The following is a 27,299-nucleotide window of genomic DNA, read 5'->3' as shown; positions in this document are numbered from 1 at the left end:
TGTTTTAACAAGTGATATTTTAATTTTGTTTGGAAACAAAAGAGGTTTTAGGAAAGACAAAGAAAAGTTATGCAGTAAGCTGCTAAATCACAGGTGTTAACACATGCAGATTTGAAAAAGCTGGAGTTTCAGTGTGGTATCATGAACACAGGAGCAAAGAGCTGAGTAGACACATTGGTTAACATGCCAAACATCTATAACGAATTACTGTTGCCTAGCTTTGTTTATTGGTAAATCACTTTAGTAACCTGAATTCACAAATAAGCAGTAAATAACAAAAACTACAGATAAACACAGGTTACACATGCAAATTCCTGTTCACATCTCACATGTGCAGGTACATTAAGAGCACAGTTCTAAAGATTCTTGACGCAACCAGATTTTAACAAAAACTGCTTTAAAATGCAGGTATGAAAAAAGTTACATGTGAAGAATATAAAGATACCTTTTTACATTTCAGGACTCAAACGCTGCTTTTGAATATACTAGAGGTGTACGACAGCTACGCGATTCAAGTAAAAGCAGGAAGAGCTCGAGGAAATAATACTGGTCAGAGGAGAATGGGCACTTACTTTTCACTAAAAATACACACAATAGCTGAATAGGAAAGTCTATCAAGAGCTTAGGGAAAAAAAAATAATCACGAAGTTGTAAAGCTGACTAACCACTAATTTCCCTATGTGCTATATAACAGCAATGACATTAAAAGAAACTGCAATTCAACATTTAGAAATGCAACTTACATTTAAAGACTTTTCAAAAGTGAAATGCAATGACAGCCTTACACTTGAAATTAAATATCTGCTAGGCTCAGACTGAAATATGGAATGTTCTAGATAAAATAAAAATACAGTGTTACTTTTTATTTTTTATTGAGAATGGAATCGAAAGACAATTTCTGAAGCTTGAAAATAGTAAATTTCATTTAAACGAAGTTTTCTTCCCGCAGATGAGCCTTCCACAAGGGTGCACAGCTTTTTTCTTTAGTAGCTCGAAGTGCCAAAAGAACTTTTTGCCATTCTCACATTAAGAACAAATTTTTGTCATTAACTTAACTGCATATGCTTTTTGCTACAACATTTAACACATGAACAGACCTATAGTGCCTACTGTATGTCACTAAAACAAAAAAGAATACATTATTTCCATCTACTACTTGTACTGCTTTTAAAAAAGATTAACATTAAAAACAAAGCCACTGTTTTCCTTACATCCATCCTTCCTTTTAAGCTTCCTTCTTTTGCCTGTGGTCTTCTGCCATTTTATCCAGAATTTTCTGTTGAAAGAAAACAATCATATTTTGGATATATTTAAGAGTTTCTCGCCGTCACAACATCAATAACAGAATCACAAATCCAATTTCCAAGCTGTAAAAATCTCTGCATATGAACTGCAAAGGTCGTAACTAACACGACTGGCACTTCTCCACACGCTGATGTGAAGTGGAGCTCCCCTGAAGCACCACATTACCATTACCTACCCAACATCCAGCTCACCACCAGTAACCACCCAACGGCAGCCTCTGCAAGCACCCACCTGGCCCTACCATTATCATCTTCCTCGCAGGCTGGCAAGCCAAGAGGATTATTTCCCATTTTGTTATGGAGTTGTGACAGCTGTTGTGCCACTTACCTGGTCAGAATGTGCCATCTCTAAAGCTAGGGACAAAACACCTCCCCTCCCTAGAGAAGGTTATTTTGGAAGCTTGAGGAATTTGTTGTCACTTTGATGGCACTTCGTTGCGATATCAATTCATCTGTTCAGGTACTTATTGCTTTCCAAGTGAACGAGAGCCCCAGCGAGAGAAGTGCCCGGTCACTGCGAAGCAAAAGCTGTGTTCCACCCCCCCTCCCCGAATCCAAAACACACATCAATGTTACAAAGTCATCCAAGAGCAGCTCGCTAGCCATTTGTGCCATGGAAAAAGCAAATCAAATCATGTTTCATTAAAGTTAATAAATTGGGATTATTTCCCCCACTTCCCCTTTTACATCAAGTCTTTGAAGTCCCATCATCAAGTACCTCAATGGAAAAAAAATTAAAAAAAAAGCTGTGGGTGATGGATGAGGTGGGTTTTTCTTACTACAAGGTCTGCATGGTAACTGATTTTTCTGATCTACTCCTCGCTAAGGCTGTTTGCTTTCTGACATTTATTTGTGCCATCTGCCTTCCACGGCCCCGTATATGTTTAGGGTTCCCTATTACCACAGGGGAGAACGCCAAATGTTTTGAGTCTGAGATGCCACATTCTTCCTTTCTATGGAATCTTGGTGTTTGTTTTCAGCTCAATAAGCACCTGATATGAAATCAATTTATGTGAACACTGCTGGTATTATTAGAATTTCAGTTAGAATTTCCCTTGCTTGGAAGAGATGTTTAAAAGCAGCTCACAGTACAGAAAGATACAGCAGCAGCATTATCACTCATGCCATGCAATCATGTGATACCTGATCCAATTAGAAATTGTAAAACATGCCCACAAAATCAGAAGTTGCAAATATGGATTTTAAAAAAAAAATATATAAAAACTTCAGCTTAAGCTCTGTTGACTGGTTAAAAAAAACTCTCAAAGGGACAGCTGGAAGGGATTTGAGTCATCTGTATTTACTCTGCACCACTACTTCTAAGCCTGGCTTTTCCTCCAAGCAGAACACCCTCTTTAATCCAAATTTACAAAAAAAAATGCTGGAGCCCATCTTTAAAATGTATATCCTGCATATTATTTTCAAAAGATGAAGTTTTGGAGAGGTCTAGCTTGAGTTAAAAGTTATAGAATAAGCCAATTTCCGCTGCCTGAAAAAGAGTTTTGGTGTTTTTTTTTTTTTTTTCCTCAGTCCAGTCTCGTTCAGATCTATTCCCCAGGAAAGAATCACGCCATTTAAAATGAACAAGTTTTTGCCTTACCTTCAACTTTTGATAATGAGGAAGGCTGCTGCAATGGGTCTTTTTTGCAACATCTTCATTTGTGTAGAACAGGGAACACAATTTGCAATAAAACCCTGTTTTGGGTACCACATAATTCACACCTAGAGAAGTAAACACCACAAAATAAACTAAGAGATCTACTCTACATCATTTCTTTTAATGTCATATGTCATTTCAGCTATATCTTAAAACCATAATTCACTTTACATTAAAAGCTGCTTTATCTTTAAAAGTCCTTGCTTTAGTTTATTCAAGCCGGGGCCTAGTAATAACTAAGTATGTGCAGGCTTTTCTCTTTTTTTAATTTTAAATTTAAAATCATCTTGTCAGATTAAGGGTCCATTTTATTGGTTCCTTCAAAAGAACTAACAGTGATCAGTTTGAGTATTTAGTATGAATCTAAACTAGTATCACTATTGCAATTTGTGCTATTAATTGAATTTGTGTTGTTAAAATATACCTCTTCCAATTTAATCTCTGCCTAAGGAAAGTGTTATGGAGAACTGTATGAGAAGAAGGGGAAAAAAAGAAAATACTAGGGTTAGGGGAGGAGTGAAGAAAGGGAAAAGAGTGGGAAGCCCTAAAATGAAAGGCTCAGGGGCAATGTGTTGCCAGAAATGAAAGTCAAATGAAATGAGAAACGCTACTGCAATGCACAGAGACATATTTGGAAAGGAATGGAAGCAGCCTTACCAACAGGAATGTTCGGCTGGTATGGCCCAATCCTGAATTCATCCGGAATCAGAGGTTTCTCTTGGACATTCTTTGTTTCCTGTTCCTCCTGGGTGTCTGTATTTTCATGGGTGTTTTTCTCGGTATCCTGTGCTGTTGTGGTATCAGCAGCTTCAACGGTTTCAGCCTTGAAATTCTCTTCAGGTTTGGTTCCGTTTTCTAACGTTTCGTTTTCCTGCTCTGGCTCCTCAATCTTGTCTACCTTGATTTCTGCCAAACTATCATCGTTTTTGCCAGCAGATTTTACTGCCAAACCCGACTTGCGGAGTTTCTGATGATCCGAGTCTTCTTCATCACCAACCTCATCTAGAGTGACAAAACCTTCCATGCTCCGTGGAAAGCCACCCACGTACCGCTGTAGAGAAAATGTTTTCCTTACGTCAGCTTATGCTTAAATGTCTCCCTCAAACTGTCTTAAGTTTCAGGAGACAATTATCTTCTCCGAATTCCCTGGAAAAATGGTCAAATTCTTCCTTCAAGACCTACCTCACTCATTCAAAACGTTACTCAAGCACAAAGAAGTGTAACAAGCTTTTTAAATGTACTCTGCTACCCCAGAATCAAGTGTTCAATTTCAGAATTTTTTTTTTTTTTTTTTACATCATGAGGGTGATGTGATCTTCAGTTAGAAAATTTCAGTATCTTTTTACTCTATTCTTACTTTGAAAGTCCTTCCAACATCAGTATTTTAAGTGGAAGTAATTTTGGAATACACAAAATTTGTTTCTATTTGAGACAGTCTCACAAGATCCTCAAATTCATGTCTGCATAAAAGGTAAAATCTTACCAGAACAGTTCTGTGTCCACTAATAGTATGAAAGTTCATTTAAAAAATAAATTAAGAGCTTTTTCAACTAGCTAAAGCTTGGAGCTTCCTCATTAAAAAGACCAAACAAAGAACAACCCAAACCCCACCAACTATCAAAACTGTGGATGTCTCTTAAAATACACCTTCATTAAAAGACAGTGAATCCATCTGAATTCTGATTTTTTTTTTTTAAACATTCCTGCTGATACAGTGACATGAGTAGTGCTGAAACAGTATCTGCTTTACACGTGTGCTCTAAGAATGTAGGTCTTCAAGGAAGGGTTTTGAAGCAGTTTATCCTATCAGAGAACCACCTAACAAGAAATAATCACTGCTATTTGCACTGGCAATACTAATCACACCGCCACGTAACTAGTTTCCTGACGGAAGGATCCTGCAATACTGAAAACCATGCACGCTTCATTCATTAAGAATAAGGAACATGCTTTACTTTTACGCAAAACAACATCCCAAGTCAATCAAGCTACTAAAGCTTCGCACGGTACTCCTCATAATTGAGTATGATTTAAACAGGGGAAAAAAGCAGATGGTCAGAGATAAACAACCACGAGAGAGTGGGATCATGTGATGAGAAAAAGGAAGTTCACAGCAAGTAGCCTATGACTGAAGACACCTTGAAACTCCTTCCTCTTTCCCCCCCTCCAATTGGGAATGAGCCTCGGCTAACCACAAACGGACCTGCCTACCTTCTGGCTAAGCATGAAGAGTGGAGGTACCTACAGTTCTGTCCAAGCTTGGATCAGCCTCAAGCCCCAAATAAATAAATATTTGAATGTCACTGTTCTGCCCTGTCCTCAAAAGAGTCTCATGAGAAACCGCTCAGAAGAAAACAGCTCCTAGTTGCTTCAAATTAGTCAAAAAAGGGGTGACGAGAAAGGTAGGAAAAACCCCAGGAAGCAACATGGGTAGAAGCCCACAAGTTAAGTTTCTGTCAAAACAGAAACAGTGATTTATAACTAATTCGATTTGCAAGCTGCATCTAACAGGACCTTCCACTTTCTTCGCAGGAGCTTTACCACTTGTTTCTCTAACAAAAACACACGCAGGGCACATCTGTCCGAATACCCGCAGAGAAAGATCTGGAACAAAGTGCTGTGGTGTGCTATTTAGGCTAGACAGGGTTTTCCACACTCGGGCACCTTGCTATTTGATTACCTTTTTAAGCTTTTTCTTTGATGCTGGATTAGGCACAACATTCCCCTCGGTTTTTACAGCCACCTCTTCAGCCGTGTCCTTTTTCTCTTCAGTAGTCACATCAGCTAAATTGGCAACATCTGCTTCATCTCCTGCTGAGCTGCCACTTTCTAACAGTGCTGCTGCCTCCTCCTCATCCACCAGCAGCTCATCTTCAGATTCCAGGAGTAAACTAGGCTCATCTTGGTCTGCCTGTTCACTACTTTTAGCGCCCGATGGCTCGGCAGCATCATCTTGTTTCTCCTCTTTCCCTTTATCTTCTACACCACCACCTTCAGGTTTCTGAGTAGCATCTGGTTTAGACTTCTTATCACTCGGAGAATCTTTGCTGTCTGGAGAATATGTTCTCTTTCTATAAAGAGTAAAGAACACTTGCTTGTAAATCTGAAGAGAGCCCAGAAATGACTAACAAAATTGGTAGGTTCTATTTTTCTAAGCAAGTTTGAAAACCATTAGGGTTTAGTTCAGAAAATGCAAGGTCGAGGGAAACCTTGAAGGACACCGTTCTTCAAATCTGCAAAAGGCTGCCGCAAGGAGGAACCGTCCTTACAAGACAGGACAACTGCTCATAGGTTTAAATTGCAGGAAGGAAAGACTAAGCACTGGAAAAGATTTCCTGAGGAGCCTGAAGAGGCTGTGAAATCTCCACCATTACAAGAAGAATGTAGGTAGCCTATTAGAAGCAGTTAATCTCAGGGTACAACAAACAACAGTTTGATCTCAGAGCTTGCCCGACTTCTTTTGTGTACTCTGGAAAAGATATCTTCATATTTCTATTAAACAACATTATGCTTTAGCAATAGGAAATTACCTGGTTTTGTCCTTTTTCAGCAGTTCAACTCCTTTGTTTGGAATCTAAAATAAAATTTTAAAAATTTCTAAGTCACAGTAGAGTATTATTTATACAACTGGTGCAGCATTGATTCAGACCATTCAGCACAATCTAGCCAAGCACTTCCAATTACGATAATCCACACGTACTCTTTTACCATGCCCACTTAACGACCAATTAATAAACTGCTATTGTGTTAGACAGGACCTTACCAACCTGGAAGGCCCATGTCTTTATTCACAGTAACTATTATTCAACACAAAACAAATGGAATATCCTGCTCCAGAAAAAAATCATACCATTCCTCTTTTTGTTTATTAACTGGTACAGTGTTGTGCAGGCAATGGCACAAATCAGTCTTTATCTATATTGTTCTCCCTGCAATTAGTAGGAGGCTACATGGAAGGCTTTTGAAGACTCAAAACACTTATTTAGAAGTTACTGAGTAGGAAATTCCACTTGTACAGTATTAACATGGCAAACTATTCAATGCATTGGTGAAGTATTTCAATTTGCCACAGAAGTGTTCGTTTTTGGTGCATGATCACGTACCACAGTAAGATTTCCTCATCCTCTGCAACAGAAAGCTTATGTACTTTAGGAGACAGCTTAACAGTTCAGATTTCTCCTGCTTTTCTACCTAGTGTCCTAGTCTGATGGAGGAAATGTTATAACTGCAAGAGTATTAGCCTGGTGTTATGTCAAAAAACACCCTATCAGCCAACCATTCCTCTCCTTGATATGAGCTGCACATGCAAAGGTGCAGGTACATGGTAAGTTTTGACAAAGCTTATTCTTAAAAATCAGATTGTAAGACTAAATCTATCTGGGTAGTTGGGGGTTAGTGTCCACAACAGGGATCAAAAACTGTCCTGGTGCTAAAGAAAAAAGGTTTTGGATGGTATCCAACACAGGAAACATATCCTGTTATAATATTTGTAGTTTAAAAAGGAGTCCCTGATAACATTTTGTCCTTGTTCTGTACAACAAAACGCAGAAACCAACCAGCAGCTGTGAAGAGAAAAGCCAACAATGAAGCACACAACGTCTGAGTAACATAGTGCTGCCATCCAGCTTGGTTTTACTCACTGATCATTTTCTGAGGGGGGTGAGGAAAAAAAAGAAGAATCCATATTACAGAACGTTCTAAATGGAAAAATTTTTATTAAAATGTATACCAATTGCTCTAAAATCTGAATTCTAGTAGTAGTTTGTTTTTTTGTTTAAAATGCTTTTCCTTTGTTGTAGGCCTCATAACACCACGCTCACGCTAAGTAAGTGCACTTAAGTAGCCAGGAAACACTGAAGTGAACCCTTCCATTTCACAAGCACTGAATTCTCAGAAAGCAATTGCTGTCTTCTACTCCACTTTGCACCTTTATCTACAAGTAAAAAACCAAAACTACTACTTACCCTTAACACCAGTTTCTTGTATTTTTCAGATAAATCCACTTTCACACACCTGCCTTGGAACCAAAGCGCTTTGTTGGCACAATGCTCAACCATAGCTAAAGCATCTTCTCTGGTCTCCATCTCAATGAACGCCTGGAAAGATTACAACACACGCAAAACCAGCTGTGAAATACACAACGCTTCCGCAAGCAAAGCTATTTAACCCAAAACACAGCATTTCCAAATGCTGAAACAAGGTGATGAGATTCAGCTATATCCATCCTCTCCAAACCAGCCATACGTTTGAAAAATTACCCAAGTCCTCTATATACCCCAGCTTTTCAATTCAGCAATAGCTGCCCCACAGAAATGTTCTGAAATGAAACAACAGGCATTTAAATAATCTGCAAAAGAACCCCATCACCATAAAGTAAAATTTTATTCCAAATAAAAAGCATCTGGACAATGAAACTAGTTTATTTGGTACTTGAGTATCTGGGAATTCCAGAGGAGTGAGAAACTACCTCAGTATTTTTTTTATTTTTCAAGAAACAAACCCATGACACTAAGTTTGCTGAACAAGCTCTTACAAATACATCTGGGCTAGAGTATCACTGGCAGACAGAAGAAAGCTGTTTCTGCATCCAACTCAGATAGCAAGGGACTTTATTTTTCCAGTGAAATAAGGTCAAGGAAGACTTCCTAGGGGTCATGCAATAGATTCCAGTGATTTTTCATTCCACAAGTGTGGCATTAGGGGATTCAGGCACTTATTTCTCTGGAAAAGAGCTGGAATTTCCTATTTAACTCAAGGAAGCAACAAACTGGGACAGTAAAGCTGAAAAAAATTTAGAACTAAATACTTCGAACCCCTGCGTATTTATAGAAATCATGCACATCCAAAGCATTTTATTATACACATGCAATGCACTATCTTCAAACACTTTTTTTTTTTCAACTTGAGAGAGTCACAGCAGGACTGCATTTATTGAGTGTTAAAGAATGAAAAATAAAAGGTAAATAAAAAAGAAACGTCTCATAGTGGAATATATTTGTTAATGTTTCATACGTAATTTTTTTTCAGCCTTAAAAAAAGTTCCAAGACTCCTAGAAATCCGCACCATCTTCACAGCTGAGGTCTGTTCTTTTTTTAAAAGCAGTTCATATTACAGTAACGTTTCCCCATAAGCTGGATAGCAAGACATCACCTACATGGTCTTCGAATTTCCATATCTATGCTAGAGCAGAAAGTCTACACATGCACCACTTAAAGGCACATGATTGCTTCACAGTCAAACACAGTGGTCTCAAACCTTCACCCCGTACATTCCTGCGGTCAGTTACCTGGCTTTTCATCCTCATGAGTATGTAGTTCTTGATTTTCCCATATGGTTCAGCCAGTTTGAGTACCGCGTTGTCAGAATATCCCGAATGAGGTAAATTGCTGAGGTGGATCACACGACCAAGTTCTGGTTTCGGCGGCTCAGTTTTTTGGTCAGGTTTACCCTCAGGTTTCTAAAATTAAGAGGAAATTCAATTATTTTTCAAGTACATACTACGTAAAATATACACGGGTGACAGTCCTTTGATTAAGTTGATACAGCTGAGAAGTAATTAAGAACAATTCAAATGCAACGGCCTCATAACCCTGACTGCTCCGGACTAAAACAAGGCGATGTTCAAAAAGCAGAAGTATTTTACCTTTATTCTTTTGTATTTCTGCGACAAGTGGACTCTGACCGGTTTGCCAAACACCAGCGCGGGCGTTGTTGAGTAGTATTCTACTGCAGCCTGGGCATCTTCAGTGGTTGACATTTCGATAAACGCCTGGAATCATATTAAAACAAAGTAAGCGCTACTCCTTCAAGAATATTTTTATTTAACATCTCAAGCTCTTCCTTGCTTTCCTGTAAAAACAGCTGCATTAAAAATGAAAATCACGTTTTGATTACAACATTAACTGACCTGCAGAACTTGGCACGAATTTCAGACTTTATTTAGAGTCACAAACAGAACTATTTGGTTTGTTTATATTCCACCTAGATTTAGATTCAGAACATTCAATTACTTCCTGCTTTTCCTTTTTTATGATATTGGCTTTTTCCACACTTCAAAATCTGACACTCTGTACAATATCAACTAAGACTAAGTAAGTTTTCGGGGAGTACTGGAACAAGAACAGAATTTGCAAGCATAGTGTATTTTTGAGAAAGCTATGAACGACAAACAAGAAGGATTTTTAAACAATATTTAAGATACAATCTAAAGGGCCTAATCTTACCTCATTGATTTTGTTTAGAATCAGGTGATTTGTAATTATTCCAAATGGTTCAACAAGCTGAAGCAGCTGGTACCTCAAGTTCTTTCCCCTCTGGAAATCCATGATGTGAACAACTCTGCTTGTTTCCTGTTGAAGACAAACCATGAAAAAGATGTATATCAGCTCACATAAAAAGAAAGTCTGTCAAGGCTCTGCTCTACTTGTATTTCCTTTTTTTTTTTTTTTAATTTTTATATCTTCAGTAGTAACCAGAACAAGATGCTTATAGAAAAGGCACAGAACCTCCAGGGATTTCCACAGAGATAGATGCCTGCCATGCCAAAATTGTCTTTCTGTACGTTCACATCCCACAGCTTCATCGTATGGGAATGTTTAAATAGGGTCTGTACAGTGTTGCAACAATTTGTAGAGTACTTGGCACAACAAAACCCCCATCTTATTCCAACGCTTCAGTATTTCCACAAAAATAAATCTGAAAATTTCACTTTTAAACACAATCCATTCATTCAATAAAAAAATAATCTTACAAAAGCAAACAAAAAGCATGTAACATTTAAAAAAAAAAACACAACAGATTTTTAATACTAACCACTCTGCCCTTTTGCATGTGTCTCGGTCCTTGCATATTTCCATTTCCAGCTCCTGTAAGAAATGAAAAGCATGAGCAAGCTTAGTTTAACCTGTGAGACTGGTATTAACATGTCTCTTCACAAATTCTTAAGATATGTAAGTCGCTTGTAATACTAAACCAGAATTACATCCAGTTTTAAAAACTAATTATTCCATTACAGTCTGAAAAGGCCGTGAGTCTGTTTATTTCGGAGCACTTGTAACTCGAGGTCCTCCTTTCTGATCTTTCCATTCAGTTTAAAATTAAAGAGCTGCCTTTAGAAATAGAGTAGTAGTAAAGTCCGCTGAAAAAACATCTCCCCTGTTTTAGAGTAAGATTTGCCACAGCAAAAATTCTCCATACACAACAGATGTGAGATCTCTAAACAAGACAGACTTTTTACAATTGAGGTTTTAGGTGTAGGGAAAGTTTTGGTTCTAGGGAAAGACTTCCTAAGTTTTGGTTCTAAACCAACACCAATTCTATCATAACGCTCACTATACTGGGAAACACCTGAAAAAAGCCTTTCAGATAGTTTGCCTCGAAGCCAAGTTTGAGATGTTTTGAAAAATTAAAAAAGTATTATTTTAATAAAACGAATTATGAATGCATCTATCACCTAAAAATTCCTTTGAAGTGTCTGAAACACTTCTACTCTGTCATGATACTTAAATAAATTAGTTAGTTTGGCTCTTTTACTCATTTGAACTATATAAAAGGTAGAAAATAACTTCAAGCAAGAACCTGATTCTTAGCCTGCCTTCCTGTGAAGAGGCTTCCATCACCTATCTTCCCATTTCTCAGTTACTATTCAAATCTATTTGTCAAATTAAATTGACATCAAGGGGGAAAAACATTTAAGACACTTAAGTCTGGCAAGTTTTACAGAAAACTCACCGACATGCAGCTAATCAGAAGACAGATACAAAAAACATCTACACAGGAAAAATTACAAGGCCAAAACACACATGGATTAATCAAACACAGTTAAAAAAATCAGCCGTAATAATGTGGCTGATGGCAGATGGCACAAAGGTGGAAGTGTGGGATCTGAGTACCAGTCTTTGGCCAGGAAGGGACTAAAGTATTTCAGTTCCACTGCTCAGAAAAGTGAGCGTTTTGTTGTTCTAAAACACCAGTAACAAAGTAAAACGAGAATAAGAAAAAAAAAATCAAGAGTTTAAGTCTTGTAAAAGTAGGTGCCTGTTGATGTTACCTCTTGGCCCAACAGGAGGTCCTCCAAGGTGAAATGGAGGTGGTGGTGGTCCCAGAATTCCTGGTGCAGGGTTTGTGGATTGCTGCAACATAAAGGGATCACCCCTAAAAAGAAGAGAAAAAAAATAGCTTAATTTTAAACTAAAAAAATACGAAGCTTTCGTTCTGAAAAAATCCCTAATTTCTGCAGAGCATCTAAGGAAAAGCCAACTGTAGCTACTTTTACTGCTGCTCTTCAGCTAGCAGAAAATAAAAAGAGGTACCATTTGAGGAAAAGGAGGTGTGTTGTTTCACATAAAACATTAAGAACATCCTCTGCATCAAAAAAAAAAATATAAATACTTTAAAATTCACTACTACTTACATTCCATGTCCTGCATCACTGTCAGGATTCCATTCTGGGTATCTTGAAAGAAATAACAAAAAAGAAAAGGTAAGAAAAATACAATCTCCTCTGCCTACGTAATATGCAGTGATACCTTTACACATTAACGCAGATAAAACTCACGGTGGCACTGCCCACTACAAGAGACATCAGTAGTTACCTACTGACAGAACAGAAGTGCCGTTCTTCACGAGAAACTGCCTACGCTGCACATAACATCTGCCAGTTTATAACACAAATTGCACAGTTTTTTTTTTTACAACAAAAATTTAGATGTTGGTATGAGCAACTAGTAAAAAATTAAAAGTATATTCTCAACTATTAAGATCCAACTCTTCAAAACGTTACATATAGATCACATAACAGCAGTTATGAACCCAGATTCCCTTTTTGTCCTGCAGATGCACTTTTCTTTATGGTCCCTCCGAGGCACAGCACGTTTTCTAAGCCTGCTTTGTGCAACACAACCGACCGTTCTTTAGTTGTACATCCCCTCACGCCACAAGAACGTTTACTGTACTTGGAATTCATACATTTCGAGCAGCAGCTGACAGCGTCGGCTGTGAGTCGCTCCATTGATATGATGGTTCCACTCCTGCAGCAAAGTAAATAATTAAAAATTAACAGCCACACATGGCAAGGCATTTTTAACAAAACAACGCTGCATAGCGCAGTATCTTCCCTTCTAAGCACAAGTATCGAAGACACAGAGATCACGAGACCTGGGTTTGTAGTGCTTTAAGAGAGACACTGAAATTGGACCTACCTCAACTCCTACCCCAGGCGGAAAGGTGTTGGATGAAAAATGTCTTGCAATCTATGGGCTTGGTCGTGCCTCAGAGGTGCAAAGCCTACCAGGGGATAACTGCTGCAGCATATCGTGTATTATTGCGATTTCAGCTTTTAGAAGTGGATGCTGAGATTCTTTTTTTTTTTGCCTTCAGTAATTTTAGAATTTCCTCCACTCTCTCTGCTTCATTCCTCAGACTTTTGAAGATTAATGTGAACTCAACACTCCAGTTTAGAACCATAAAGCCGCCAAGAAATTGCAAGGAATTCAGAAAGGAAAGACTAAAGGAAATGAAAGTGCATAGCTAGGACAAACTACAAGTATACAGGTGAAATATAAAAATATATGACCATCTAAGGGGAATAATCAAGAAACAGGGTCTAAATCAAGATGGTACAAAGGAGGAATAATGGAATTAAACTGTATCAGCCAGGTAAAACTCCTGGTTCTGGCTCGAAAGGACTGAGGGCTTTCTACTTTTCCTCTGCAGACTATTTTGATTATGAAGGGGGTTATTTATTTCAAGAGGAGAGAAGGCATGAGGACTTCTCCTTCACTGGGGTACCAAGCGCCTGACCTCCACATCCTCACATTCCTACAAGGAACAGCACTAGCTTGGGCCATATTTGCATTTGTAAAGTGACAGAATTTCTGAAGTTTCACTGCTGCAGTAGGTAAGCCGTAGTGTAATCTGCACTCTGCTTACTGAAGAGCAGCAAAGGGAGCAAGTTTGCTTCAGGTGCACAGAGGAATGAGGGGAGAGTAATCCCAGATCTTTGGGGCAGTTCAGCAACTGAAGGTTTTCTCTTATCGGCTACACTTTCAGCTGTGAACACACATACTGCATGGGCCGACTGTTTTACATGTCTCTTCTAACGTGGATATTTCTGCTCAGCACCCACAAATGATTTTTTCCCTCATTCCTCATCTTTTTCTTTTTTTTTTTTAGCTTCTGCAATACTACACCCATCCTTCTGGATATGAGACACTCCTGAGGCTTTCTGTAGTGTTTCCATATGCTAAATGCCTACCTTGCACTTTTCACTAAGGAGAAAAACCTGGATTTAAAGCATCCCATAAAGTATTGTCATTAAGCTACACTACAATGCTACTCCATGATACATAGAATATAATGTGGAGCAAGATGAAACCTTCACTCATTTTATCAAGAAGATGTAAAGGAGAGCACCACTTTTTCTTGTTAACTGCACCAGACATAGGCTCTGCAACTATAAATTAATCAATAAGCTGGCAATTAGGATGAAAAAAACACCCCCCCCCCCCCCAACCTTCCTATGAAACATTAAATACTTAAAGCTTCTTCAGTTTAAAACTTGGTAACAAATTTTAGTACTATACTACAGCAAACAGTCCTTTAAACACTAAAGAACTCTCTAAATGCGGGTGCACAATCCATAAAGCCTCAGTGGCTGATTCTGCTAGATATAACATGATTTGGAGTGGTCTTAACACGTAATTTTAAATTATTATAAATGGAAGTAAAAGTTATCTACAAACTAGAGCCAAAGTTTGGGAGATCTAATTCTCATTATATTTCAAACGCTTTTAAATCGGCAAAAAAGGGACATCTAACATGTAACTCAGGATTTTATGATTTTTTTTTTCCCCAGGGAAAGTTATGAAAACAAGAATGGCTCATCTACATTATGAACATTTTATGAAATACAGTTCTTTATCTGGACTTCCCTTTACTCCCTGCCTTTATCCAGTCTGAAGCATCACTGCTCTGAGGTTTCAGAGCACTAGATATTTACAGACACTAATTAATATGAACACCATAAGTTAGAGAAAATCTGACCCGAGTTTCTTAGAACTCGGACTACCTTTTGCCTCAATTGATGCAAGCTAGAGGACACACTGTTCTTCGAAAAATTAGGCCAAACTTAAGCATCTAATTTTAGACAGCCCTCTATTAGGGACCAGGCCACGGTTTTCCTTTGAGAGGTACCACCATTTCCAGTGTTTAACCTCCAAATGCATATATGCTCATGTTCCATCAGCCTTTTTTTTTCAGGGAAAACAATCCCTCCACATATAACACCTCATTCCTTGATAAAGGGATCAGGATTGACAAAATGCCTTAAAAAACTGGGGCACAATTTACTTCACAACTAGAAAACAAACTGGTTCTTAAAATATATATATATATCAAATTAAAGATGCAATTAAGAACATCACTAAATGAAAAAACAGAGTAGTCGTCTGTCAGGTTAAGTCACACTAAGGGTGTTTAATCCCCTGCTCGGGCTTAAAATACACATTGCTTTATCATACACTTTCAAAAAACCCTATTTTTTTATATGGAGGTGTGGAAAAATGATATTTTGATACTGCAGCAATAAGTTTACATTGTCCCAGCTAAGAAAAGCATTCCCTTTCTGCTTTCCGTAAATTTTGGTTCCAATCAGATTACTTGAAAAGTTAAGTTCTACTTGATTCGTTTTTGTGGGAGACACAAAATAAGCAATTTTGTAACTGTTAGGTATGCAAAGTGGAGGAAAAAAGGAGAGAAAGAGAAAAATTCTTGTGGTGCCATGATTTCTGAAATTAGAAACAAGGCCCAAACTCGGGTCATAAGAAACAGATGATCTAATCTGAAATATTTTACGGTGTACTAGGAGTGTAAGTCAAAGCATATTCCTAAAAAAAAGATGGGTTTACATGTTACATGAGAAGTCAGCCACTTAAATTACACTGTCAAAAGGGTTTGGTATTTCTCATACCTGGAAAGATATTTCATGTTGGATATCCTTTCAGTGGATCTGCATGGCGATGCAAACTAAGAACCATGAGGCTTTAAAATAAAGTGCGGAAAAGAACCCTACTTACAGGATTACTGGGTGCCATCTTCAAGGGCCTTGGAAGTTTGTGTTTTCAATCTAACCAAGGGAAGTCCTTTTATCTAAACTGTTAACACTTCAAACCTTTTGTGAAAATACAAGTCAAATACAGGAGACAAGAAATCCAGATTACCGTGATTATTTTATATATCAAAAGTAATTAAGGCAACACAAGTTCACCAACTGTCGGATCAGCTGGAGTCGTACAGCTCTTAAAACTGGTTTGATATTTCCTTGCAGGGCCAGAACAATTCTCCTGTCTCAAAAAGATTAGATGCACAGAAGCAGCGCTTTTTGAGAGGTAACTGTAAAGAAATGGTTAGTAACAGCAATTCCACATCGTTTCAATTTTACAGTAATAGCACATATTGTATTTGCAATTGAAGGCCTTCAAGCTAATTAGCTGCTAATTGTGACAAGAGGGGCACTGCATTAGCCAATTAGCCAATTAAATTGCCTAGTATACCGAAAATCAGCAAGATGAGTAACATTGGGAAAGCTGAAAGTGAGAAGGCTCTGGAAACACCATCTGAATCAACAGGCCGTTGTGAGTAACCTGCTACCTTGGCAGAGAGTTGAACTACTCATGAGCAAACTAAGAGGGAAGTCTCGGCACAACGGAATATCCCCGAAGATCCACTCTACTTGCGAGCCAAGAACACTACTAGGAACACAGAGCAGGATACTGCAACAGCAGACTGATTGCTCGGAGAGTCTACAGGGACAGATGCAACACGTGACAATAAAAAGTGAGTCTCAAGTGTCTAAGAAAGTTGTGAAAAAGGAGAAAAATGACGACAAATTTCAGCCATAGTATGAGATAGAGTGTTAAAGTGAAATTAAAAAGGCAAGAATGAGCTAATCTAAAACGTGGGGGTTTTTTAACTTTTGCAAATAAGTGCCAGGGCTCTACATTAACTCTTTCCCTTTGGACAGGGAAAAAGCAGAACTGTGCAAGAATGCATCTTAACTACATATAAATCAGCAATCAAGACAGATGTGGAGGAGAGCTGAAACTAGCTTCCTGAATAGCACAGTAGATACACTGCAAAAAAAACCAAACCCAAACCAACAAAAAAATAAAAAACCCACCCCAAAACTGCTTGAATGCCAGATGTTTGTGGTTAAGAGAACATGTAGATGTAAAATATAAATAAGATATCCCAGTAGATGATAGCTGTTTGACCTGAAGTTAAGCAATCTGGGCAAACAAAACACATTAATGTAAAGCCCTGGTTTACAACGTTTGTTAACAATTACCTTGTAAATAAACCAAGTGCCTTTTTCACTCTCAAACCAACTTTCAGATCATTTCAAAAGCAACCAGGCTACAGAAATAATTAAAGAAATAGGTAAAAACAGAACAGGTACTACAACGTAAAGGAAAATAGAAGTATCTGGTGCATAACTCACCTTATTAGAATGAACTGGCATATCACATATAGAGCACAGATGGGGATAACCCTTCGGTAAGAATCCATGGAAGTCTTCAATATTGCTATTTGGAGGAGCACCTCTCTTTTTCTCAAAGAGAGATCTCTCAGGACCAGGACCACGACCCATTCTGTCATACTCACTGTCAAATTTATGATAGTTATGCGAAGTCTCACCATAAAAAGATTCATCCCTACACCTTTCTCCATCTCTTAATCTGTCATCTTCATAATCCATTCTGTCATAATAACCAGATTCTTGAGAACGACTTCCATGGTCATAGTCAACCACTGGGTTGAGACTAGGACCACGATCATCAAAGCTATCTCTTCTAAAATGCCTTTTTTCTTCCCAATCATCCCTAGGTACTCTGTACGGTGGTTCCCGTGTGGATGATCTGCCATCTCTACCATAACCTTCTTCAGCTCTCCTCCTTTTAAGTTGTAGAAGAATCTGAGGCAAGTTTTCAGGAGTAATCTTGTCCTCGGGATAGCGACTCAGTTCATCTAAGTCTCTAGCAGACAGACCGAAGCTGGCCAAAATGTTAGTGGCCTGGTCTGCGTCTCCACGGTGCTGAGAAGACAAAGGGAGCGGACCTCTACTTCCAATGTTAAATATAGACTGCAAATTATGGGAAGAGGTACTACCAGAAGACAGTGCACTATGAGATCCTTGTTGGTTCAATGAAGAACTCATTCCAAGATTCATTAAGCTAGCAAGGCGTGCAGTACCCTGGTTCATCCTTCCAAGAGATGCTGGCATATTTAAAGACTGGGTAGCAGCAGCAAGAAGGCCTATTCCTGCAGAGAGGTCACGTCCATGACCTTGTGAATCCCTACTCAGAGATGACTGCTGGAATGACTTGGACATTGTAGAACTAGAGCGTGTCTACTTTATGGATCAAAAAAAATTTCTTTTTTTTTTAAAGATGGCTGAAAAGAGAGCTCACACTAGAAAGCTAGGCAAACTTCACTTCAGAACGGTAACGCCAAGAAAGAGGATCAATAATGACTGCAGATCTTCTTCAAGCTGAGAAACACCAGACAATTCTGTAGAAAAACAAGCAGTTTTAGTCATAAATCCCTTTAAACAGATGCAGTTTAAAACTTATGCATCATGTTGATCTAAAAAAACATTAAAGATCTCAATCTTACAAGGCTTTTATTACATAACTTAACAGATTCAAGAGGTACCCAGAACCTACATATATTATTTCAGATAAAAAATACAGTAGTGTTTCCTATACACACTAATCTTCTTCTACAAAAAGCTACTTTCATACTGAAGACAAGTGAATTTCAGAAGTTTGGGATGTCTGAAAGCATCTAGAGTTTACTAGCGTGTAAGCCTTGATCTCTGGTTAAGGGTTTTGTTTATACCCTACATTACTGTACTGTGTCTATGAGAAGACCATAAAAAAAACACTTAAGCCCATGGAATCCAAGATGACTTTGGCACATAATACATATTTGAAAACGAAACCTATCCCACCACCGAACAGGACGAAAAGGAAGTAAAAAGTAACTGAAGTCTGGGCAAAAAGTTTCTGCTGCAAGATCTGGTAAATAAGACCCAACATAATATTCAATATTTATGCAGTAAAATTCAAATTACTGATGTGAAGACAGATGTGAACAAGAAAAATAAGTTTTAAATTTTGCAGGAAGTAAACAAGACCTCTTGCTCCAATTGCAATTATATGGACAACAGCACTTGGAAGTGATTGTTACATTGCAGCCGTGACACTGGCCTGTACTCTCAGACCTCAAGCTAAACAAGGTCAGGCTTAGTAGTGGGATGGGAGAGCCAAGGAAAACCCTGCTCCTGCAGAAAGAGACACTGGGTGAGTCAGGAGATGGCACTACCCCCCGCCAGCCCCACAAGACAGCGGTGCCCATGTCTCTTACCAGCATACCCAACACTTTGACACCATGACCACATGTGGTAGTTAAAGATCCTAAAACGATACTCCTAAGAGAGAGAAATCTGCCCCGTGTCTCCTATTTAAATATTTGCTTCACATGCATTTACTTGATGTTTTAACTAAACAGCCTATCAATATCCACAGCGTGTTTTATGGTGCAATGGGTGTATTTCATTAAATTTTCTTTTTTTTTTTTTTCAGTGCAGAGCAGAAATAAACTGTAATACTTCTCCCCATGCTCCTTCTACTTGAGATAGATCCACCAAATCTAAAGTGATGCAGCACACATGGAAACACTGCACCAGGAGTACGTTGTTCTTGGGTCCCTGATGTGGTAAAGCCCTTTCAAACCTCCACAGAACAGTTTTGCTTTTCCAGCACTGCTGCTGAGATGGCATGTAAAACATCCAAACATTTGAAAAAGAAACAGGCACAAATTGCATAGCTCCAAATGAAATCAGCTTCTAAGAGAACAGGTACGTTTGGGGAGGAATGGGAAGGACAAAATGAAAGCAAGGATTTTTTCCTTGAAGAGACCAGTTCTGCAGAAAGCGATTTCTCTTGTACTGGAAGGAGAAGAAAAAAGGTCAAGGTTATGAGCATGTCTCTAGCCCAACTGCCTACTCAACCCAGAGCCCTGTTTCAACAGCACGTGAAGTTTTTTTCTACGTTAAGTTGAAAAGGACTCGGGTTTTCTTTCTCGGTAGCAGCACGTTACAGAATTATGCATTTATGTAGAAAAAGAATGGATTCTATTCATAAAGGACACAAAACCCACACAGAACTCCATCTTTGAAGAGTAACTGCTTTATATATATAGTTTGCTACATACTCTGCTGTCAGTACAGCTGAGCTCGTATTTCAGCTCCGCTTCTAAGATCCACATGCGTAGGAGTCACCTAAAGTTAAGCTTAATCATGTAACGTTTGGTAAGAGACTGAGAAACATGGGGACGAAAATAAGTTTAAATGTATCTGAGGCAGAAAACAGAAAAGCACTGCAAAAAGCTGCAGAGGAAAACAGTAAAACAGGAATACAGGGAAAGCAGACAAGGCAAATTTTAAGGGAGATATCCAGGACCAGCTGACCACACTAAGGAACACCTGAACACAAAGCATTTAAGAACTAGATTGTAAAAACCAAGACTCTTTTGTGCTCAAACACGAGAGAAATGCTAATATTCACCTGGGTGCCATATTTTATCTTACACACATTCAGTATAATCTTTAAAGTACTTTATGATAATCATACAAGTTCATCCTTTCTCCTCCCATTTTTACATACCAATTTCCTTCTAGTTCATTCATGTGCTTATGGAATAGTTTGAAACTGAACTTACTATGTTCTTCATCAAATCAGACGTTCCAGAGGGCTTTACAAACCTGATCCTGCCAGTGATCCAGCAGACAACCACATGGTCAGGAAAGGCACGGCGCGTCCTGCTGTTAACGCACGGACTTGCACTAGTTGAGTTTTCACTAAATCAGGAAAGTTCTCCACTCTTCAAAGCCACCCTGTCTCTCTGAACAGATGCTCACTAATCCCCTTGTCACAGTTTTCAATTGGCAGCTCATTGTCCGCTGCTCTGGAGAGATTAGCAGAGAACAAAACCCGTCACATCCCAGCCTGGCACGAACCTGGGCTGCAGAGAACCTGACTCCATGCCATGCTTTGCCCCCGTGCGCAGACGGAGCTTTACATAACCATACCATGCTGCTGCTGCTGCAAACACTCAGAAGAAAGCAGCAAAGGGAAAAATAAAAACAGGAAAGATGAGGAGAAAAAACGAGACAAAGAAACAAAGAGGGACAATTTCATGAAAAAGCATGACGTGAGACATAAGACAACTGCACGATGAAGACAGAAAGGGACACTGGCAGTCAGTGTGCTAGCCAGTAAGCTGCCCTACGCTTAACTGGGTGTTTGAGTGGAGTACTTACAAAAACTCAGTTTGAATTCTCCTCAAAAATCACTATCACATCACTGTCCTCTGCAGGTGCTGTTGTACTCTACTCCTAGCCATCTCCATTCTTTTAAGATCAGATGAAGGCAACAACAAAACAAGGTGTGGGGGGAGAACTCCTCTAAAAATCATACCCAAGAATGTTTAACTTCCACATGGTCAGGTTTAATTTGCGATTCTAAGATTTGTGTTTCTTGCGCCGAGCGCTTCTGAAAGCTTTCATGCCAGTATCTGATAGAGACAGGCTCCCACGGCCCAATGCCAGCTTCCAAGCAAACGTGCCATCAACTGAGTCACAGCAACAAGATGAGTATGACTGAACAAAGCTGTCTAAAGATCCAGACATGATTTAGTTGAGTTGCAAGTGTTACACTAATTATTCTTCATGTAATTTCAGCTATACTGGGAACAGACAGGCATTCGGATATACGTTTTTAAGATCTGTGGACAGAAATTTGGCCATATTAAGATTTGGAAATATATAATACAAAGCAACCTTGAAGGAAGTTGAAAGTCAAAATGTTACTAGATTTCCAGACAAATGTGGACAATGAAAAAACACTTTACAAGTTGCAAAAGAGTTTTCTGTAAAGGCGGACAATAAAAATAAGAAATTTGAATCCTACAGAATACACTGCTACCAAATAAAGGCCAAAATAAGGCTGACTTTCAATCACTATAGAAGGATTTTCTTTTTGTGTAAAGCTGATTGCAACCTCTTTTCAGTAAAACTTACAGAACTCTTGCTCCACACAAATATTAATTTTGTTCCTGAAAACAGTTTAATTCAGGGAATTCTCGGGGATACACCGATTATGCTGAACACGGTAACTTTAGATTACCACCTTTTATGGTGGTGTAGGCTGAAAATAATGTAGCTCTCTATCCCTTCTACCACATTTTTTTTTTAACCTATGTATACCTATTATAGCTTTACTATTAATCTTGTTCTTAGAATAACTTATCTTTTACCCATTCCACTATTTATAGGCAAGTCTCAAAAACGAAAAATAACTGGTTTTACTTTCTAGTCAGTTTCACTTTCACTTCAAAGCCAGAATTACTTAAAACACATTAAATTTGATCAAATAAACTCAGTTATAGCAAAAATATGATATAACGCACAAGCTGAAAAACACACCCTCGTTTTGTAGCAACACAAGACGTTCAAAGACTGCACACCTTTAGGAAAAAAGTCTCAAAGAAGTTTCACACCCACATTCCCTGCTTTTGGGATAAAAATCCGGATTTTTCTTCTCCTCCCTTAAGCGTTACACTCAGAGCAGCAATCCCTTTTGCAGCAATCTTTGAAAGAATTCATATACTTCTCGGCAAAAGGTTATCAACAGAAGAGATCTGGAAGCTCAAGTGAAAAATTTAGACATACAGCTCCCCATGTTGCTCTGAGAAATAATGGTAGTAAACCCAAGAACTTGCAAGGAAATTAGAAGCAGATGTCATCTAGCCGCCGAATGACTGGGTGTAACGATTCAAAGTCCATGGGATTACTTTTAACTTGGACAATGCAGAAAAGGCCACTGGTTTTCCAAAGGCAAAGGAGGAATTGTGTAGCAGCCTTAGAGAAAATGCAGATTATCACCCATTTCAGGTACCAGTATTCAGAGTGGTTATTTAATATCACTGTTTCCTATGCAAGAAAACAACTCATCTTGTTCAACTGATCTTCAAAATGTCATGCCCTCAAAAATTTAAGCAGCACCTGGCACACTGGACACGTGCTTTTTTTTGTGCGTGGATTAGACAATCTGTTTCAGGCCTTGCAGAGGCCTGGAAGAGTTTCATTTCTTGCGATTATGTTCAGCTTCATCTCAGTGACTTGCCTGATCAGAGAGAGGAGCACATCATGATCTGAGATCTGAAATTACTGTAACAGAGGATTGCTTCAGAACAGAGAAGTATTACATATGAAAAAGACATTTATAAATGACAAATTAAAACAACCAGTTCAGTAACTAAGAATCTTAAATGAACTTACAATTGTCAACATCTGAATGCAGAAAGCACCGTAAAAGACACTGATTCCCTATTTCTGTTCATTATTTAATTAAAAAAAAAATAATAAAAGCTAAGCATCCTTTTTGTAAGAAGTTCACGGAAAAAAGTGCATTTATTCCTTTACAGAAACAGAAGTGAAAAAAGGGTACAAGGAACAGTACAGAAAAAGTAGAAGAGGCAAAAATGGAGTATTTTTAGAAAGGGAAAATAGAAACAACCAGGAATATACAGAATAACTGCCGTCACGCACACTGACCACTCCATAAACACACGATTACCTCTATGGCTTCCACGTGCTCCTTCCTACCACTTGTAAGTCCACTCTTTGCGACTACCTCCAGAGTTCCAACCCTACGGTAAGGCGGATGCACGCAGGTTCCATCCAGCACCTACAAAAAGCTCCACGAAGTCATTAAGACTTGGTTCAACAGAAAGGGTCTGCCAAAAAGTCACTGCAGAATGATGCAGGATCTTGGACTGGAAGCTCTGGTAATGACGACTGTACGTTCACGCACTTAGCAAAGTGAGGAGACAGCTACTCATTTACATCAGTTTTGGAGATTAATAGCCTCACAGGCACCAAAAGTTTGACAAAAATCACAGAACATACCATAATTATTTTTTAAAAATAGCTCATATACAAAGTGATCCAAAGACAGATCGAATCAGAGAGTTAGTCACTGTAACAGAAAATCAATTTTACCTTTTTAAAAAAAAACAAAACAAAACAAAACAGAGCACTTTTGTATTCTGATCTGATAAGTGATTAAAAAAGCCTTCTGACTAATCAGTGAATGCAAGTCTGCCTCCAGGCCTTTCCAGAGCTGGGATAAAATTGCATTCTTTCCCAGCTGAAACCTTGCATGAGGTTGTTGAGATAGATGCTAGCTGCAGAGATCCATCAAGGAACTGTTTGACCTTTTAGTGCTCGAAATAAAAACTCTCTTGTTTAAGTTACAACTACACAATATAGTACTTAAACACTGGCAAAATTTAGTTCAGAAATAACGTGAGGTATTTGCTTTTGTTTTCAAGACTTGTTGACTTAGAGCACCGAGGAAGAAGGCAGGCAACACAGAGGCTACAAAAATACCCTCATAAATCAACAAACAAACTGAATGGAAATAATTTCTTTGCAGCTTTGCTCACAACAGCTTCTCCCTCAATTTGCTGAGCTACCCAGAACACTGCCAAGTATTAGATTACAAAATAACTTCACATTCATCAAAACTCTCTGCAGAGACGTGTGCGAGTCACAGAGAAGGGCAGCAGACAGTATTTACTTTGTTATTTCCCATCAACTTGATGAGCATTTTTATTTAAGCGTAGTCCTGAATAAATCAGGTGGCAATCAGATTTCAGTTGTCTACATCCTTAATTTAGTTGGGAGCCTCAAAGACTGACACTCCTTCCCTCCTCCTTAGTCGGTTTTTAGTTTTTATATTTAGCAACATAGATATCCAGATTTCCAGATTTAGGAGTTTCTTTCAGTTATTCCTCCCATCGTTTAGTGCTGGGATGTACGTAACACCTAGATCCGTCCAAAGCACTAGAAACTGAAGGCTTCAATACACAGTAACTTCGGTCAGCTTCTCTAAAACAAACACACAAAAAGGGGCTCATAATACTGCAAGCCTCACCAGAATCATGAGGAAGCGACCAAAATCCTTGAATTTGTTGCTCAGATTTCATCTCTTCACCTCGTGCACCATGTAAGTGTACGGCTATTGGGTTACCACTGAACAAACAGACCTACAAGGCTCACGTGCCCATATCCTCACCCAAATTTAATCATTCCATGTAATTAAGTAACAAACCATTTCGCATTTTTTGATAAAATTCAAGACATAAATTCACTAATTTTTTAGTAATACATTAAAAGTGTTAATATGTTTCACCACATTTTAAAAAAACAACACGATTTTCGATATATTAAAGTTTCCAATGTATTAGCACGTTTCAAAATTCAGAAAGATTGAAACACTGGATCGACAGATTCTTTCTAAAGAAGCATCAGAAAACGCTCCCTTTTCCTCTTCTGAGGCACAAAAACTACACAGACTGCTTTGTGAGACGTGTTTTCAGCAAGAGTTGCTCCCTACTTATCTTACTCCAGGAAGTCAGGACCACCTACTCCACCGATAGTTAAAAAAAAAACTGAAGAATTTAAGGTTGAGTAAGAAAAATAGAAACTATTCGGTTGTTTAAAACACTATCAGATACTTTTTTCCCAAAGGTATGCTTCATAGAAAGAAAAAGAGCCGCATATTTAAAAGAGGGATTTTTTCCAGCTTGCTTTCTACAGCCTAAATGCTTTATTCATCAGAACAAAGCAGTCTCGCAGGCTCCCAGAAAGTTCTTTTTAACGCCTGCTTATTTTCAGCAGGGGTGAACTTTATATTTCGTTATTTTGACTCCGGAAACAAAAATACGTACATTAAAAAAAAACAAAAACCAACACAGAACGTTATTAATTCACCACAGGAGGGAAAAAAAATTGAAAACAAAATCCCTGCAGCACGATTTGTAACCACAGCCTGAATTATTTGAAAGTGAAACTGCGTAGAAAGAGGAGGCAAACGGATGCTTCCACTGTCGGGGCTCTTAACGCTCAATTCATTAATTCTTAATGCCGGATAAACATCCGAACCAGCAGTTTTTGAGACTAACGGCCTTGAGAGCCGTTACGGCAGCACGCACGTTGCCGACACGCTCTTTAGCTTCCGAGCGGACGTTTCTGGGGGCCGGGGAGGAAAGATGCCGACTCCGAGGCCTCGGCTGGAGCCGGTAGAGCTCCGGTCAGCGGGCGAGGCATGCTCTGAGCTGCGGCCACCCCCGAGAACACGCTTTACGTGCCGGAACACCGAGCAGAACGCCGCTCCCTGCCCTCAGCAAGCGCTGGGCAGCGCCCGAGGGGCGGCCGGGGAAGGGGGCACCGGGCCCGCCGCCGCCCCGCAGGCCGGCCGGGCCGCGCACGGCCGCCGCAGCTTCCCGGCGGGCCGCAGGGCTTTGTTCGGGCCCGGCGGAGGCCGCAATGCCGCCAAGTGGCGGGCGGGGGCGCCAACGGCGGCGGCCGCCGCTGCGGGCGGCCCGTGGTGGGGCGGCCGGCGGGGCCGCGGCACCGGCCGGGCCGGGCCCGCCGCTCCCGCATGCGCGCTGCCGCCGCGCGCCAGCGCCGCTCCCCCCCCCGGCCCGTTCCTCACAGGCGCTTCCCGCCCCCCCCCTCCCCGCTCCTCGCGGAGCAGCGGCCGCTGCCGGTTCCTAAGATGGCGGCGGGCCAGGGGCGGCCGCAGCGCCGCTCCTACCTGCGGGCCGGGGGCGGCGGGAAGGGAGCGCGGCGGCGCCTCCCGCTCGCTGTCGCACCAGCGGCGGGGGAGGGGAGGGGAGGGACGGACGGAGAGGGGGAGGGAGGGAAGAGGCTGCGCGAGCCCCGCGCACGTCTCGCCGCGCTCGCGAGAGCACGCCCGCCCGCTGCCCGCCCGCTCACGTGCCCGGCGGCGGCCGCCCCCGCTCCGCTCCGCGCCGCTCGCCTCCGCGCTGCTCCGCTGGCTGCTGCCGACGGCCGCCCGCCCCGCTCCGCTCCGCCCTCCGTGTGTGGATGTGGCCGGCGGGGGGGAGGCAGAGGGAGGCGCCGCCGGCCCGTGTCTCGCGAGAGGCGGGAGCCGCTCACCCTGCTCTCGCGAGAGCCCCGCCGCGCCGCCCGGCGCCAGCCCGCCGCTCGCCCCCAGCTCATTGTCCGCGCGCTCCCGCGGGGGCGGATGGGAAGGCGCTCGGGGGCGGGGCTCGGCGGCGCGCGGCTGGCCCCGCCCCGCGGCCCGGGCTGTAGGCCGGGGGGGGGGGGGGGGGGTGGCGGTGAGCGGGAGGTTGCCGGTTCGCGGCCGCCCTCAGCGCTTGCGGGCCCCGCCGCCACCGCCGG

At 40.4% G+C, this 27,299-nt stretch overlaps 1 protein-coding gene across 3 annotated transcripts; it reads right to left on the bottom strand.

Annotated features, from left to right (window-relative positions):
* On the bottom strand, window positions 1–27,071 carry MATR3 (matrin 3). 3 transcript variants are annotated; one of them, XM_086621713.1, is made up of 15 exons: window positions 27,054–27,071; window positions 17,460–18,529; window positions 12,929–12,990; window positions 12,375–12,416; window positions 12,012–12,115; window positions 10,775–10,827; window positions 10,186–10,311; window positions 9,606–9,731; window positions 9,249–9,419; window positions 7,926–8,057; window positions 6,492–6,535; window positions 5,642–6,032; window positions 3,619–4,012; window positions 2,905–3,026; window positions 1–1,276 (listed from the first exon to the last, which is right to left on the bottom strand). In XM_086621713.1, the coding sequence occupies exons 2-15, from the start codon at window positions 18,348–18,350 to the stop codon at window positions 1,226–1,228; spliced, it is 2,709 nt and encodes a 902-aa protein (XP_086477839.1). In that variant the 5' UTR covers window positions 18,351–18,529; window positions 27,054–27,071; the 3' UTR covers window positions 1–1,225. The 3 variants fall into 3 exon arrangements, with proteins under 3 accessions (XP_086477839.1, XP_086477838.1, XP_009976432.2); XM_086621712.1 differs by lacking the exon at window positions 27,054–27,071 and adding an exon at window positions 26,689–26,706; XM_009978130.2 differs by lacking the exon at window positions 27,054–27,071 and having other exon boundaries at window positions 17,460–26,205.
* Window positions 27,072–27,299: the final 228 nt, after the last annotated feature.

This window comes from Tauraco erythrolophus, chromosome 16 (genome assembly GCF_009769465.1).
Source record: "Tauraco erythrolophus isolate bTauEry1 chromosome 16, bTauEry1.pri, whole genome shotgun sequence".
Lineage (NCBI taxonomy): Eukaryota > Metazoa > Chordata > Aves > Musophagiformes > Musophagidae > Tauraco > Tauraco erythrolophus.
The sequence above is the reverse complement of the archived record's forward strand: the minus strand, read 5'-3'. Positions and strand labels throughout refer to the sequence as shown.

What these genes read in the sequence shown, in the direction of transcription:
- MATR3 (XM_086621713.1), bottom strand. Translation starts at nt 18,350, where the DNA reads ATGTCCAAGTCATTCCAGCAGTCATCTCTGAGTAGGGATTCACAAGGT. An exon ending in AGAAATACAAAAGAATAAAG is followed by an intron (nt 9,420 to 9,605) that starts GTAAAATACTTC and finishes TCTTAATTTTAG; the next exon opens with AAACCTGAGGGTAAACCTGA. An exon ending in TCATGAGGATGAAAAGCCAG is followed by an intron (nt 8,058 to 9,248) that starts GTAACTGACCGC and finishes TAATCTTTCCAG; the next exon opens with GCGTTCATTGAGATGGAGAC.